General features: G+C 49.0%; 1 protein-coding gene across 2 annotated transcripts in view; it reads left to right on the top strand.

Annotated features, from left to right (window-relative positions):
- The window catches only part of hmcn1 (hemicentin 1), a 677622-nt gene that overhangs the window by 184500 nt on the left and 477565 nt on the right, over positions 1 to 15557 (top strand). For both annotated transcript variants that reach the window (XM_038794621.1, XM_038794624.1), the window contains exon 11: positions 1462 to 1737. In XM_038794621.1, the coding sequence (XP_038650549.1) occupies positions 1462 to 1737 (276 nt within the window). The remainder of the gene's footprint in view (positions 1 to 1461; positions 1738 to 15557) is intronic.

Below are 15557 nucleotides of genomic sequence, written 5' to 3'. Positions count from 1 at the left end.
GAGGTTTATAGCCATATTTATCGGTGTGTGATCATGGATCCAGCAACGAGTTTCTTTCTCTGTAATGATCCAAGATTTATTTTTTGATTGGATGGTTATTTTTGCAAGATGAGTGTGTATACACCATGCCGGCTTTCTTGTTGCTAATCCTAATCTCCAGTGTACGTCAAAAATGGCCTCAAAGTATTTATAAATCTCCAATTTAAAATGCAATGCTGTCTGCAGAAAGTAGACAAACACCTTCCAAACATTGCATACCTGGAAGCATTGTTTGCTATTTTGTCACCATCACAGTTTCCAGTGTTTGGTTCTTGGGAAGAAACAGTAATATTTGGTAAGAAGTATTCAGAATAAGAACTGCGTATGCTGTGAATCATGGATTCCTTTAATCCCTTCCATCCAACGCTAATCCAAGCTCCATCTGGTGGTACATGTGTATGTTGTAGAGGACAACATGCACAATACAATTTTCAATACATAACACATACATGCCTTGTTTCTGCCAAATAGGTAGGGTTAAAATTGCTGCCTAGTGCAGTTCATTACCATCTGCTAGAAGGCTCCATTACATGGAGGTCAGGTGAGAATAGGGTTATACTCAGTTGTGATGTTCTCCACACTGACTCTTTCTGCATCATCATTAGGAAAGGAATCTGTGGTAAGGTGATTGGCGACCTCTCAGTGCCAACGCAAATAACCTGTGCCTATAAATCCAATGTTGACATGAGCTATAATTGTTGAGAGTGGATGGAGTGCCGGTTATACCCCCATCCGATTTTCTTTTTTACTCTTTGGGCAGCACGGGAGCACAAATGGATAGCACTGTGGCTTCACAGCGCCAGGGTCCTAGGTTCGATTCCCTGCTGGGTCACTGTCTGTGAGGAGTCTGCACGTTGTCCCCGTGTGTGCGTGGGTTTCCTCCAGGTGCTCCGGTTTCCTCCCACAGTCCAAAGACGTGCAGGTTAGGTGGATTGGCCATGATAAATTGCCCTTAGTGTCCAAAACAGTTAGGAAGGGTTACGGTGGTAGGGTGGAAGTGAGGGCTTAAGTGGGTCGGTGCAGACTCAATGGGCTGAATGGCCTCCTTCTGCACTGTAAGTTCTGTATGTTCTATGGTCAATCCACTATCATCTGTTTTATAATCCCTGTCAATATTGAATTTCAAAATCCGTATCTTAATGAAAAATGATGATGAACTTTAAAAATGCTATCATAAGTTTTAATTCCGGAAAATCTGATTGCATCACTCGATTATGGAATATGTCAGAAGAGTTTGCCATTTGGTGGAATAAAGATAACATATTCCTTGTGTATTTTAAAGCAGGTTATTTAGAAAACATTTAGGCCGTCGCTTCAAATGGTAACCTTGACAACCATTTGAATTGAGAGGAAAGGGACAGAACATCAGTTCCTCCTTCACATTTGATATATTTTACCCATTTTCTCTCTTTAAATTTATAGAACCCCCTCCAACGATTCAAGTGCCCAACAATGTTACTGTCATTCCGGGTGAGAGAGCCATATTGACCTGCTTGACACTCAGCACAGTGCGCTACAATCTCACCTGGCATAAAAATGGTGCTGACCGGAGATTGGCCGAAAGGTACAGGGTCCAAGTAATGAGAAACTTATCTCTGGAGATCAAGAATGTGCGACCAACAGATGCTGGAAAATATAATTGCATCGCTTCAAATGAAGGAGGTGCCACCATTGCTTCTGTGTTCCTGACAGTACAAGGTAAGCTGTACAGTTACATGGCTGCAAAATGAAGGTCTTGAACCAAAGGTAGCATTGTGGGATGAATGTACGATTGTCTTTGAAATATAATCAGCCATTGAATTCCACCCCCAATATTTTAGCATAAAAGTGATTGCTAACTTTTACAGTTTTATATAAAAAAAATTTAAATTTACCAATATTTGAATGAATCTCTAAATCATGGAGCATGCCAAAAGATAAATTAGGTAAGTAAAGTTATACAAACCTCTTACACGATGAATGTGGCAATATACTGGGCGGAGATTTCCCCCATATTTGTCACAGTGTCAGGCTCTGACTAAAATTGATGTATATCTCTCCAGAAAGACATCGGAGATTTCTGGTCAGACTTTCGGAAACTTCGTGCACAGAAAATCTGGGCCGTGGTTTGTGCCGTCACTCTGGCTATGGCGGGGCCACAGCGATCAGGGTGGAATATTTAAAGGGTGCCCCGATCTACCTTTAAAGTATAGTCCCCCACCCCAAGCATCAGGATAACCGTATAACCACAAAATTATTGGGGCATTCTTTCTCTGCCCCACTCCCACCGCTACATAATTATCAGGGGGATACCTGCCTCTCTGCCTGCCCACCCACACCACCACACAAGTACAGGGGAGCACTCTCCCACCCCTTTTTTCTCCACCCCCTCTCCAAACCACCACACCACCACTCATCCATCTCTTCTTCCCCTCCCTTCCACAGGCAGCATCTCCCCCCTTTCGCAAGGATCATCTTCCCCCCTCCCCTTTCACGAACATTGTCTCCCCCCCTTTCACGAGTACTGTCCCCCTACTTTCACGAGTACTGTCCCCCCCCTTTCACGAGCAGTGTCTCCCCCCCCCTTTCACGAGCAGTGTCTCCCCCTTTCACGAGCATTGGCTCCCCCTTTCACGAGCATTGGCTCCCCCTTTCACGAGCATTGGCTCCCCCTTTCACGAGCATTGGCTCCCCCTTTCACGAGCATTGGCTCCCCCCTTCACGAGCATTGGCTGCCCCTTTCACGAGCACTGTTTCCCCCTTACAAGAGCACTGTCTCCCCCCTTCACGAGCATTGGCTCCCACTTTCACGAGCATTGGCTCCCCCTTTCACGAGCATTGGCTCCCCCTTTCACGAGCAATGTCTCCCCTTTCACGAGCATTGTCTCCCCTTTCACGAGCATTGCCTCCCCTTTCACGAGCATTGCCTCCCCTTTCACAAGCATTGTCTCCCCTTTCACGAGCATTGTCTCCCCTTTCACGAGCATTGTCTCCCCTTTCACGAGCATTGTCTCCCCTCTTTCACGAGCATTGTCTCCCCTCTTTCACGAACATTGTCTCCCCTCTTTGATGAGCATCGTCTCCCCTTTCACGAGCATTGTCTCCCCTCTTTCACGAGCATTGCCTCCCCTCTTTCACGAGCATTGCCTCCCCTCTTTCACGAGCATTGTCTCCCCTCTTTCACGAGCATTGTCTCCCCTCTTTCACGAGCATTGTCTCCCCTCTTTCACGAGCATTGTCTCCCCTCTTTCACGAGCATTGTCTCCCCTCTTTCACGAGCATTGTCTCCCCTCTTTCACGAGCATTGTCTCCCCTCTTTCACGAGCATTGTCTCCCCTCTTTCACGAGCATTGTCTCCCCTTTCACGAGCATTGTCTCCTCTTTCACGAGCATTGTCTCCCCTTTCACGAGCATTGTCTCCCCTTTCACGAGCATTGTCTTCCCTTTCACGAGCATTGTCTCCCCTTTCACGAGCATTGTCTCCCCTCTTTCATGAGCATTGTCTCCCCTCTTTCACGAGCATTGTCTCCCCTCTTTCACGAGCATTGTCTCCCCTCTTTCACGAGCATTGTCTCCCCTCTTTGATGAGCATCGTCTCCCCTTTCACGAGCATTGTCTCCCCTCTTTCACGAGCATTGCCTCCCCTCTTTCACGAGCATTGTCTCCCCTCTTTCACGAGCATTGTCTCCCCTCTTTCACGAGCATTGTCTCCCCTCTTTCACGAGCATTGTCTCCCCTCTTTCACGAGCATTGTCTCCCCTCTTTCACGAGCATTGTCTCCCCTCTTTCACGAGCATTGTCTCCCCTTTCACGAGCATTGTCTCCCCTTTCACGAGCATTGTCTCCTCTTTCACGAGCATTGTCTCCCCTTTCACGAGCATTGTCTCCCCTTTCACGAGCATTGTCTCCCCTTTCACGAGCATTGTCTCCCCTTTCACGAGCATTGTCTCCCCTCTTTCATGAGCATTGTCTCCCCTTTCACGAGCATTGTCTCCCCTTTCACGAGCATTGTCTCCCCTTTCACGAGCATTGTCTCCCCTTTCATGAGCATTGTCTCCCCTCTTTCATGAGCATTGTCTCCCCTCTTTCATAAGCATCATCAGCCCTTTCACGAGCATTGTCTCCCCTCTTTCACGAGCATTGCCTCCCCTCTTTCACGAGCATTGTCTCCCCTCTTTCACGAGCATTGTCTCCCCTCTTTCACGAGCATTGTCTCCCCTCTTTCACGAGCATTGTCTCCCCTCTTTCACGAGCATTGTCTCCCCTCTTTCACGAGCATTGTCTCCCCTCTTTCACGAGCATTGTCTCCCCTTTCACGAGCATTGTCTCCCCTTTCACGAGCATTGTCTCCTCTTTCACGAGCATTGTCTCCCCTTTCACGAGCATTGTCTCCCCTTTCACGAGCATTGTCTCCCCTTTCACGAGCATTGTCTCCCCTTTCACGAGCATTGTCTCCCCTCTTTCATGAGCATTGTCTCCCCTTTCACGAGCATTGTCTCCCCTTTCACGAGCATTGTCTCCCCTTTCACGAGCATTGTCTCCCCTTTCATGAGCATTGTCTCCCCTCTTTCATGAGCATTGTCTCCCCTCTTTCATAAGCATCATCAGCCCTTTCACGAGCATTGTCTCCCTCCCGCCGTTCACGAGCATTGACTTTCCCTCCCCCTTTTCACGAGCATCGTCTTTTCCGCCCCTTTCACAACCATCGTCTTCCCCTCCCCCCCTTTTATGAGCATCGTCTTCCCCCTTTTCCAGGTGTTGCTCCCCACCCTCCCTTCACAGGCATAGAGCCTGCACAAGCACTGCCGGCCTGGCACTGCCAGAGCACAGGTAAGTATAGCACCAGGTGTTGAGGGACATAGTGCCAACTGACTGGTGCTCTGGCAGTGCCAGGCTGACACTGTCCCTCACCACCTGGGGCTATACTTACCTGTGCTCTGGCAGTGCCAGGCTGACACTATCCCTCACCACCTGGGGCTATACTTACCTGTGCGCCTCAGTAATGATTCGAGCTGTCGTGATGTCACGCAGTGTTAGGCCCTATAATTATATTTAAATTAATTTATAAATTTGCTAATCAAGCAAAGGAAAGAGGACAGCCATGTTGGGAGTGTTAAAAGAGGCTTTTTCAAAAGATTGTAAACTAATTTTTAAAGGCAGGGCAAAGTGCAAAGAATGGTTCAGAAAAAAGAGAGTTCTCCAAAATAGACCCCACGTGGTTGAATTCATAGAATCACAGAATCTCTGAAGTGCTGAGGGAGGCCATTCAGCCAATCGAGCCTGCACCGACCCTCTGAAAGAGCATCCTACCTAGGGTCAGGCCCTCACCCTATCCCCGAAACCCAGTAACTCCACCTAACCGTTTGGACAACAAGGGGCAATTTAGCATGGCCAATCCACCAAACCTGCAACATCTTTGGACTGTGGGAGGAAACCGGAGCACCCGGAGGAACCCTACACAAACTGGGGGGAGAACATGCAGACTCCGCACAGACAGTCATGCAAAGCTGGAAATTAACCCGGGTGTCTGGCGCTGTGAGGCAGCAGTGCTAACCACTGTGCTACCATGCTGCCGATTCTATGACACCAATGGCGGGGTGAAAAAAAGGACTACCCACGTCAGATTCAAAGTACTGAAGGATGTGAAAGATCGAAGACTGGAAAAAGATTCAAAAGCGGGGTGAGGCTGCAGAGGGTTTTAAAGAAAACGGTGAGGAATTTAAATTGAATGTGTTGGGAAGCAGGGACCAGGATAGTTAAGCCAGGATAAATAAGGGTTAGTAAAAAGTAAATGTGGTAGTTCAAATCTAGACAGCCTGTATCTGATCCTCACATCAAAGTATTTCTGTATTGATACTTTACTTTTACTGCTAATTAATTCATGAATGCTGGACAATATAGAGGGATGAGAGAGGGAAATTAGCAGAAATTATATTTTCTTTACACATTCCTTGGGCCAACTGAAAAATACAAATGTTTCTACAGGATTGAGAGTTGGTTTCAGAGTGGAGGGCACACCTTGCTCTTTTTAGCTTGGGTTGATCATAACGATTAGGGAACACCTTTTGCCATGTGATATTGCGACCCCTTTGTACAGTAAACCTTTGTTGTGTGTAGTTTATCTCTTGGATACCAGAATACCCTATGTTTGCAAACAGCTGTCAGGATGGCCTAAAGACTGTTAATTGCCACCCACTGCAGGTTCAAACACAGTCATTAAATCCCCTTTGATGTGAGATCACTAAACAGGAAACTGAAAGATGTTTAAAGTTGGGAGGTCATCTTAGAGGTAGGGTTAAGTAAATATAATTTAATATTTGCACAAGGCTACAAAGGAAAGAGGATTTTCATTCTTAAAAGGAATTAGGCAAACCCATAATTCTAAATTAAGACAAAATGCATTTATGCATTTTCCTGAATGTCTATTTTTAACATGGCATCAGATGTGACACCAAAAATAAATTTAATAGAAAACTACTTTTTAATTCCTCTCATTTCATCAATTATGAACATAGAGGTGTACAGGAATTTAAAGATTCTGTAGACCAGCTGGCTAGTCCCAAATTTCCATTTCTCCTTCCCATAACTTTTTAAACTTGGGTTGAATTTCTTAACCATTCATCTCATTTTCCTATTTATCTATCTTTGAGTTTGAGTATCTCTTAGTCCTGTCCTAAATACATCCCTCCACAAATGAAGGATGGAATGACGAGTTTGCAGAATATTTTATGATAGGCTTGCCCAAACTTTTTGCTCAGGGGCTTACATTTGCATATTTTGTTCACTCAGGGAGCCCATGAGCAAATTTCAGAAAGTTAATGGAGAACAGGCAGGACGGTGGAGTTGAGGCTAAGATGGGATCAGCCATGACCACATTGAGGGTGTTTAGGCTCGGAAGGCTAAATTGTCTACTCCCGCTCCTAGTCATGTGTTTAGAGAGGAGGTGCTCTGGCTGATTTTGCAAACCAGCTCTTAGCCTGTAACATTGTAGGTAGCAGATGAGGAACATATCGGCCATGATAGAATGGCGAGGCAGACTCGATGGGCCGAATGGCCTAATTCTGTTCATATATTTTATGAACTATAAGGGGCTGAATTCTCTGCTTCCCGCAGCGAGAATTGCGATCGGGCGGAAAATAGCACGCAAGTGAAAATTCGCGATTTGCGCCCGGCGCTGATTCAGATGCATGCTCCGGTCCCCTGTAGCCGATGTTAGTGACATTTGTGCCCCATGCTGGCGGGTCTATGCAAAACCATAATTTACATAGATTTAAATCTCGTAAGCGGGTTGGACACTTTATGCTCCACCCCTCCGTGATACTTCACCCCCTCAGGTGGAAGTCACGCATATTGGTGCAAGTATTCACAAGATGGGCACGATCATTGTTGAGGGGGAGTGAGAAGCTAAAATACTCTCAAAATCTCTGAAAAATTGTCGATGTTGGGGTATAGCTTGTTTGGGCTGGGGAATAGCAGAGCATGACTTTCTGTCAAATTCGTGGACTCGGTTGTCCCCCTCGGGATCGGGGTGGCCTGACTCAGCCACCATTACTGCAATATGTGATTTAAACACACCTGTCTGGTGCTACCTACAGGCTCCTGGCCACTCGCACTGCTGCCTGCTCAGTGTCTCCTGTAAATGTTCAGACAGCCACTGTTGATGTGCAAGCCCACCCAGGCCAGTCCTCTGGAAACCCTCATACCCCAACAATATCATCAAGGAGATGGGCGTGGCCATGCTCAATCACTGGCCCACCAGGTGTTGGCACTCATCAGAAGCAGAACTGCAGAGGAATCGGAGGATTGGCAGAGCTCACCCCAACCAAAGGACAACTGCACTATGGCCTTTGGATTCATCCACTGTGGCCTTCGGGGACCCCCCTCCCGCACACTACCCCTCCCAGGGCAGAGGCCTCACCAGCGATCGCCGTTCCTCAGGATCATGAGCTGTCTCCGCCTGGTGAAGCTGGCAGCCCTGCCTGCCTCTGCCACCTCCACCCAGGCACTGTTCAGGAAGGCAGGCTCGAGTCTGCGGCCCACCCTGGGGAAGGGGGTGTCCCTCCTATCATCATTGGCATCCAGCAGTGGGTCCATTTCAGACTTTTAAAATCAGAGGGCTGCAATAAGTGTGTGGTGAGTGGAACATTTAAAAGCAGCTCCAGCTTGTCAGGCTTATTAGCACTAATTCCGGCCTTGGTGGTTACACTGCCCGCTGGGCTGGGAACTGCTTCCAGTTCAGGCTGGCAGAGTGCTGGCTCATTTGTATGTCCTGAATTGCAGAATGAATAGCGCCTCCAATGGAAATGTGAGTCACATGCTATTCAGTTCCACAGGAGCATTTGGTCTCCCAAAAGGAGACTCCAGCACAAGGTTTGGCACAACAATCAACTGAATTTTTTAAAAACATGAAATTTTAAGGAGAGAAACAGTTGTCGAACAATTCAATGTCCACAGAATCCATACAGTGCAGAAGGAGACCATTGAGTCCGCACCAGCCCTTGCTCCGATAGAGCACCCTACCTAGGCCCAATCCTGCTCCTATCATCGTAACCTCACCTAACATTTTTGACAATATTAGCATGGCCAATTCACCTAACCTCCACATCTTTGCACTGTGGGAGGAACCGGAGCAGCCGGAGGAAACCCACACAGACACTGGGAGAACATGCAAACTCCACACAGTCACCTAAGATTGGAATCGAACCTAGGTCCCTAGCGCTGTGAGGCAGCAGTGCTAACCAATGTGCCACATGCTGCCTTAATGTCATAGCAGAAAGAGTAAGTAATAAAAATCCATAGGGTGTGAGAGGGTCAATGAGTTTGAGTAGGTGCGTGTGCCTGTGTTGGTGTGTGGTGGTGAAAGCGAGTGGGAAAACTGAGATTGGGCTTGAGGCCCCCTCACTCTCACCACCGCACACTCACTCAGTGTCTCGAACTCACTCCGCACACTGACTTAGTATCGTGGACTGCCCTCCACTTACTCGCCCACATTCATCCCCACTCCTGCCTTCCGCCGGCTCACACCCACGTTTCCTCATGCTTGCCTGCTCCCTCATGCAAGTCCACTCCCCCACGGCCGCCCACGCACTCTCTCCCACAGACCCACATCTTCTTTCACACATCCCACTGGAAGCCCCTTCCTCTCCCACTCTGGTCAAGAAGGTAAGAGTCAGGCGGCATGTGGCACAGTGCTTATCACTGGGACTGCGGCACTGACGACTCGGGTTTGAATCCCGGTCCTGGGTCACTGTCTGTGTGGAGTTTGCACATTCTCCCCATGTCTGCGTGGGGTCCACCCTGACAACCCAAATATGTGCAGATTAGGTGGATTGGCCATACTATATTCCCCCTTAATTGGAAAAAAAGTAACTGGGTACTCTAAATTTATATTAAAAAAAAAAGGTCACTTCCGGTGGCGGCCATGGAGGAATAGGTTGCACATTTGATAGCTCCCGCCTGTGACGGAGTTTTGGACCTTTTTCCCCCATTTTCTTCTGGATTTTATGGGATAAATCGGTGAAGAGTGAAACACTAAGGAGAAATCCCTCTCCCGGTGTCCGGAGAAATGGACCAGAAGTGGCCGTGTGAGAAGACAAAGTCCTATAAGGGAGACACAAGTAGAGCTGGTAACACGGGACAGCATGGCGGGACAGCAGGGCCATGGGGAGACGGCACAGTGGTCGACGGATCAGCGGGTGAAGTTTTTTGAGGATTGCTTCGCCAAGCTGAAGAAGGGCACGCTGGACCCGATTCAGGCTTCGATTGATCAAGTGAGTCAGAATGAGGAAACCCACGGGAGAGCGATCCAGGAGGTCAACAAAAGTTGTCCGAGCACGAGGAGTATATAACCGTGCTGGAAAGAAAGGTGGGGATGATGAACGACCGCCAGAAAATAATGCAGGAGAGGCTGGAGGACCTGGAGAATAGGTCCAGGAGGCAAAATCTCAGAATTGTTGGCCTCTCTGAAGGCAGTGAGGGATTGGATGTGAGGGCCTATGTGTCGGACATGTTGGAGAAGTTGATGGGAGCTGGGGCGTTTCCTCAGCCCCTGGAATTGGACAGAGCGCACAGAGCCCTCGTGAGGAAGCCCTGAGCGAACGAACCGCCGAAGGCCATGGTGGTACGTTTTCACCGCTTCTTGGATAAGGAACATGTTTTGCGGTGGGCCAAGAAAGAACGGAGCAGCAAGTGGGAGAACTGTGAGTTGCACATCTATCAGGGCCTGGGAGCGGATTTGGCCAATAGGCGAGCTGGGTTCAATCAGACAAAAATGACCCTCTTTAAAAAGCTGGTGAAGTTCGGGATGCTGTACCCAGCCCGCCTGTGGGTCACACATGAGGAACGGGACTTCTACTTTGAAACGCCAGACGAAGTATGGACTTTTATTAAAGAAATGAAGCTGGAGGCAAATTAAAAGGCACTTAAGCCTTGGAGAAGTACTGTGGCAGCAATTTGTGCTGGATTGTATAAATTTAAGTAGCGCTATGTGAAATAAGGGGCTATGTGGATGGTTAAAGGTTGCTTAGTCTTGCAGGGAGCTGGTTAGAGGGGGGATGGACTTTGGGGTTGGTTCTGCTTTTCGGGTAATTATTTTTCTAAAGTGACTGTTTCTTCACTGTTTATTTTCTGATGTTTGTTTACTGGGGAATGTTTTAAAATGTTTATTCATGTGGGGGGAGAGAACAATAGGGAGACAGACTGCATGGTGCCAGGGGCGGGAGCTATCAAGTCAGCATGGGTCAGCTGACTCTCGCAAGCGCAGTGTGGGGTGGGCAAGTGTTAAGCTGGAGCTTGACTTGGGGGTTGGGTTTCTAGTGTTGTTGCTGGGGGGGAGGGAGGGGGGAGCTGCTTTGGTGACGGGAGAAACTGTTACTGGAGGCAAATGGGAGGTCGGGAACAGCGACCGCCCATGGGGACTCAAGGAAGCGGAGGGTGTAAGCTAGAGGCTGGCCTAAACAGGGTGATGGCTAGTCGGCCACCCCCCCCCCCCCCCCCCCCCCCCCCCCCGTCCAGGCTGATCACATGGAACGTTAGAGGACTGAATGAGCCCGTCAAGAGGGCTCGCGTGTTTGTGCATTTGAGGGGGCTGAAGGCGGACGTGGCAATGCTACAAGAGACACACCTAAAGGTTACAGACCAGACGAGATTGAGGAAGGGGTGGGTCAGCCAAGTGTTCCACTAGGGACTGGACTCAAAGACCAGGGGATAGCGATCTTGATCAGCAAACGAGTGGCGTTCGAGGCAGGGAGAGTCGTGTCAGACAAGGGGGGTAGGTACATAATGGAGAGTGGGAAGCTGGAGGGGGTGCGGGTGGTATTCGTGAACATATATGCTTCAAATTGGGACAATGTGGAATTTATGAGGTGGGTTTTAGGTAAGATCCCAGACTTAGCGTCACATGACCTGATCATGGGAGGGGGTTCAATACAGTCATTGATCCGGAATTGGACCAGTCAAAATCCAGGACAGGGAGGAGGCCGGCTGCGGCAAAGGAATTGAAGGGGTTCATGGAACAGATGGGGGGAGTTGACCCATGGAGGCCGAGAACGAAGGAGTTTTCCTTTTTCTCACATGTCCACAAGGTATACTCTCGCATCGACTTTTTTGTTCTGAGCAGTGCGCTAATACCGAAGGTGGTGGATACTGAATATTCTGCAATTGCAGTGTCGGATCCTGCCCCACACTGGGTGCATCTACAGGTTAGTGTAGAGAGAGGGCAACGCCCGCTGTGGAGACTGGATGTGGGGTTGCTAGCGGACGAGGTGGTCTGTGGGCGGGATAACAAGTCCATCCAGAACTACCTGGAAACAAATGATATGGGGAGGTCTCTGCAGCGACGGTCTGGGAAGCTTTGAAGGCAGTAGTCAGAGGGGAATTAATCTCGATACGGGCCCACAGAGAAAAGGTGGAACGAGCTGAGAGGGTAGGCTAGTTGGGGAGATACTCCAGGTGGACAGGAGATACCCGGAGGCCCCGAATGCGGAGTTGCTGAAGGAGCGGCAGAGGTTACAGGTGGAGTTTGGGCTGTTGACTACAGGGAAAGCGGTGGTACCGTTGTGGAAGGCAAGGGGGGGGGCGATCTATAAGTACGGGGAAATGGCAAGCAGAATGTTGGCGCATCAGCTCAGGAAAAGAGAGGCAGCTAGGAAGATAGGTAAATGAAAGAGTAGAGACGGTAATACTGTCCTGGACCCAGCGGGGGAAAACGAATGTTTAAGGACTTCAGTAGTAAATTATATGAATCGTATCCCCCGGCTGGGGTGGAGGCGATGGGGCAGCTTTTGGATCAGTTGAGGTTCTCAAGGGTGGAGGAGGACCTGGTGGAAGGGCTGGGAGCCCCAATTGAGATGGAGGAAATAACCAAGGGATTGGAGGGCATGCAGTCGAGCAAGGCCCCGGGGCCTGATGGCTACCCGGTGGAATTCTATAAGCAGTTTCAGAGAAATTGAGCCCACTGCTGGTGAGGACATTTAACGAAGCAAGAGAGAAGGGAGCCTCCCCCCCCCCCCCCCCCCCACCCCCAACAATAGTTGGGTTTGGTGAGGGCTTTATTGATTGGATGCGTACTATCAGGCACCAGTAGCGAGTGTGTGCACGAGCCGGCTGAGGTCAGGGTATTTTAAACTACACTAAGGGATGAGGCAAGGGTGCTCCCTCTCCCCGTTCTTGGGGGAATTTGGCAATTTTTCGGGTATAAATTGAACATGGGGAAAAGCGAGATGTTTGCGATCCAGGCAAGAGAGACAGGGAGAGCTGCCGCTTAGAATAGTAGGGAAGAGCTTTAAATATCTGGGAATCCAGGTGGCCCTGGATTACTGGTAGAGGGTGGATACTGGTAGAGGGTGGATACGTTGACTTGAGTAGGGTGTTCATTGCTCGGCACATCGAGGGCCGAAGGGCCTGTTCTGTGCTGTACTGTTCTATGTTCATTAAGGGTATTTATACAGCAGCACTAGGGGAGGAGTCATGGGCGGAGCCAAGGGTGAAGCCCTGTACAAGCTCCTGAGCATTCCCAGAGCTACTCCCCCTAGTGGTCCGGTAACGCTACTGCGCTTACAATATACAGTGTGAATTTACCATGTTATATTCACCACAGCGGCGTCATGTAAAGACACCGAGCTGGGGGCACTGGTAACGGCACCTCTGACGTTCTCGCCGGCCCGATACTCCACAAGTCCAGTGGTAGTGGCGGCTCTGAGGATCTGGGGGCAATGGAGGAGATATAAGAGAGTGGAGGGAGCATCGTTTTGGACCCCGATTTATAACAACCACAGGTTTGTACCGGGTAGGTTAGATGGCGGGTTCCGGAGTTGGCAGAGGGCAGGAATTAGAAGGATGGGGGATCTATTTATAGATGGGAGCTTTCCCAGTTTGAAAGTCTTGGAGGATAAATTTGAATTGCCAGCAGGGATCGGGTTTAGGTATTTGCAGGTGCGAGACTTCCTGAGAAAACAGGTGCTGGCCTTTCCGCTGCTGCAGGATAGAGTAGTTTCCAGTCCCTGGGTGGGAGAGGGGAAGGTTTCAGATATTTACCAGGAGCTTTCGGAGGCGGAGGAAACTCCGGTGGAGGAGCTTAAGGGTAAGTGGAAGGGTGAGCTTGGAGGAGAGATAGAGGCTGGTCTATGGGCGGATGCACTAAGCAGGGTTAATACCTCCCCAACATGTGCCAGACTCGGCCTGATACAATTTAAGGTAGTCCACTGGGCACACATGACAGCGGCCCGGAGGAGTAGGTTTTTGGGGTGGAGGATAGGTGTGCGAGGAGCGCGGGAAGCCTAGCAAATTATGTCCACATGTTTTGGGCATGCCCGAAGCTTAGAGGGTTTTGCAAAGGCAATGTCCACGGTGCTAAAAACATGGACGGTGCCGTGTCCGGAGGTGGCGATCTTTGGAGTATCGGAAGAGCCGGGAGTTCAGGGGTCGAAAGAGGCCGACACCTTGGCCTTTGCCTCCCTGTTAGCCTGGAGACGGATCTTATTAATGTGGAGGGACTCGAAGCCCCCGAGTGTAGAGACCTGGGTTAGTGACATGGCTGGGTTTGTCAGTCTCGAAAATAAAGTTTGCCTTCAGAAGGTCAATGTTAGGGTTCACCCGGAGGTGACAGCTATTCATCGACTTTCTCGGGGAAAATTAAAACGTCAGCAAACAAAGAACAAAGAAAAGTACAGCACAGGAACAGGCCATTCGGCCCTCCAAGCCCGTGCCAACCATGCTGCCCGACTAAACTACAATCTTCTACACTTGTGAGGGGGGGGGGGGGGGGGAGCGGATTTTTGTTGTCTGGTTGAGGTGCATGAAGATTGGGCTGGGGGGTGTAAATGTTTATTTTACCATGTTGATGTAACTGTTTATGTCAATGTTATAAAACATTTTCAAATACCTCAATAAAATATTATTGATCCAAAATTAACTTAGTGCAGGAGGCAGAGGGTGATGGTCGAAGGTGGTTTTCTGACTGGAAGCTTGTGTTCTGTGGTGTATTGCAGGTGTTGGTGCTGAGTCCCTTGCTGTTTGCAGCGTACATTAATGATCCAGATGTGGTTATGGGGGTATGACCTGTAAGTTTACAGATGACATGAAAATTGGCGGTGTGGTAAATAGCGAGGTGGAAAGTCATAGATTACAGGACGATATAGACGGGCTGGTCAGAATAGTGGCAAATGGAATTTAACCCTGAAAAGTGAGACGTAATGCATTTTGCGAGGACTACCAAGGCAAGGGAAGACACAATTAACAGTAGGATCCTAGGAAGTACAGAGTATCAGAGGGACATTTGGGTGCATGTCCATAGGTTACTGAAGGCAGTAGGACAGGTAGACATGGTGATTAAGAAGGCTTTATGGGATACTTGTCTTTATTAGCTGAGGCATAGAATGTAAGATCAGGGAGGTTATGATGGAGCTCCATAAAACTACTTTGCAGTTCTGGTTTCCACGCTACAGGAAGGATGTGATTGAATTCGAAAGGGTGCAGAGGAGATTCACCAGGATGTTGCCTGAGCTGGAGCGTTTGTTATGAAGAGAGGCTGGTTAGGCTAGGATTGTTCTCCTTCGAGCAGTGAAGGCTGAGGGGGGAGGGGGAGCACTTTAAATGCCATAGCATACAAGGCTACAGATCAAGTGCTGGAAAATGGGATTAGAATAGGTGCTTGATGGCCAGTGCAGAATCAAAGGGCTAAAGGGCTTCTTTCTGTGCTGTATAACACTATGACACCCCACCAACAGCCACTTCCTTTCCCTCCCCACCAGTGCCCACTTCCTGTTTCTCTCCTCTCTTTCCCCCACAGCCACCCTCCCCCACATCTTGTACCGACTGACAGAAAGTCCACTCCAATCTTTTGTTCATGGTGTGGAGAGGCCAGTGTTGGACTGGGATGGGTGCAGTAAGAAGTCTTACAACACCAAGTTAAAGTCCAACAGATGTGTTTGGAATCACTAGCTTTCGGAGCGCAGCTTCTCCATTTCACAATATACATTAATGATCTGGAGGAAGGAGCTGAAGGCACTGTTGCTAATTTTGCAGATGATACAAAGATCTGT

The sequence above is a fragment of the Scyliorhinus canicula genome, chromosome 4 (assembly GCF_902713615.1).
Source record: "Scyliorhinus canicula chromosome 4, sScyCan1.1, whole genome shotgun sequence".
NCBI classification, from domain to species: Eukaryota; Metazoa; Chordata; class Chondrichthyes; order Carcharhiniformes; family Scyliorhinidae; genus Scyliorhinus; species Scyliorhinus canicula.
This window is presented reverse-complemented; position numbering and strand designations above follow the sequence as displayed.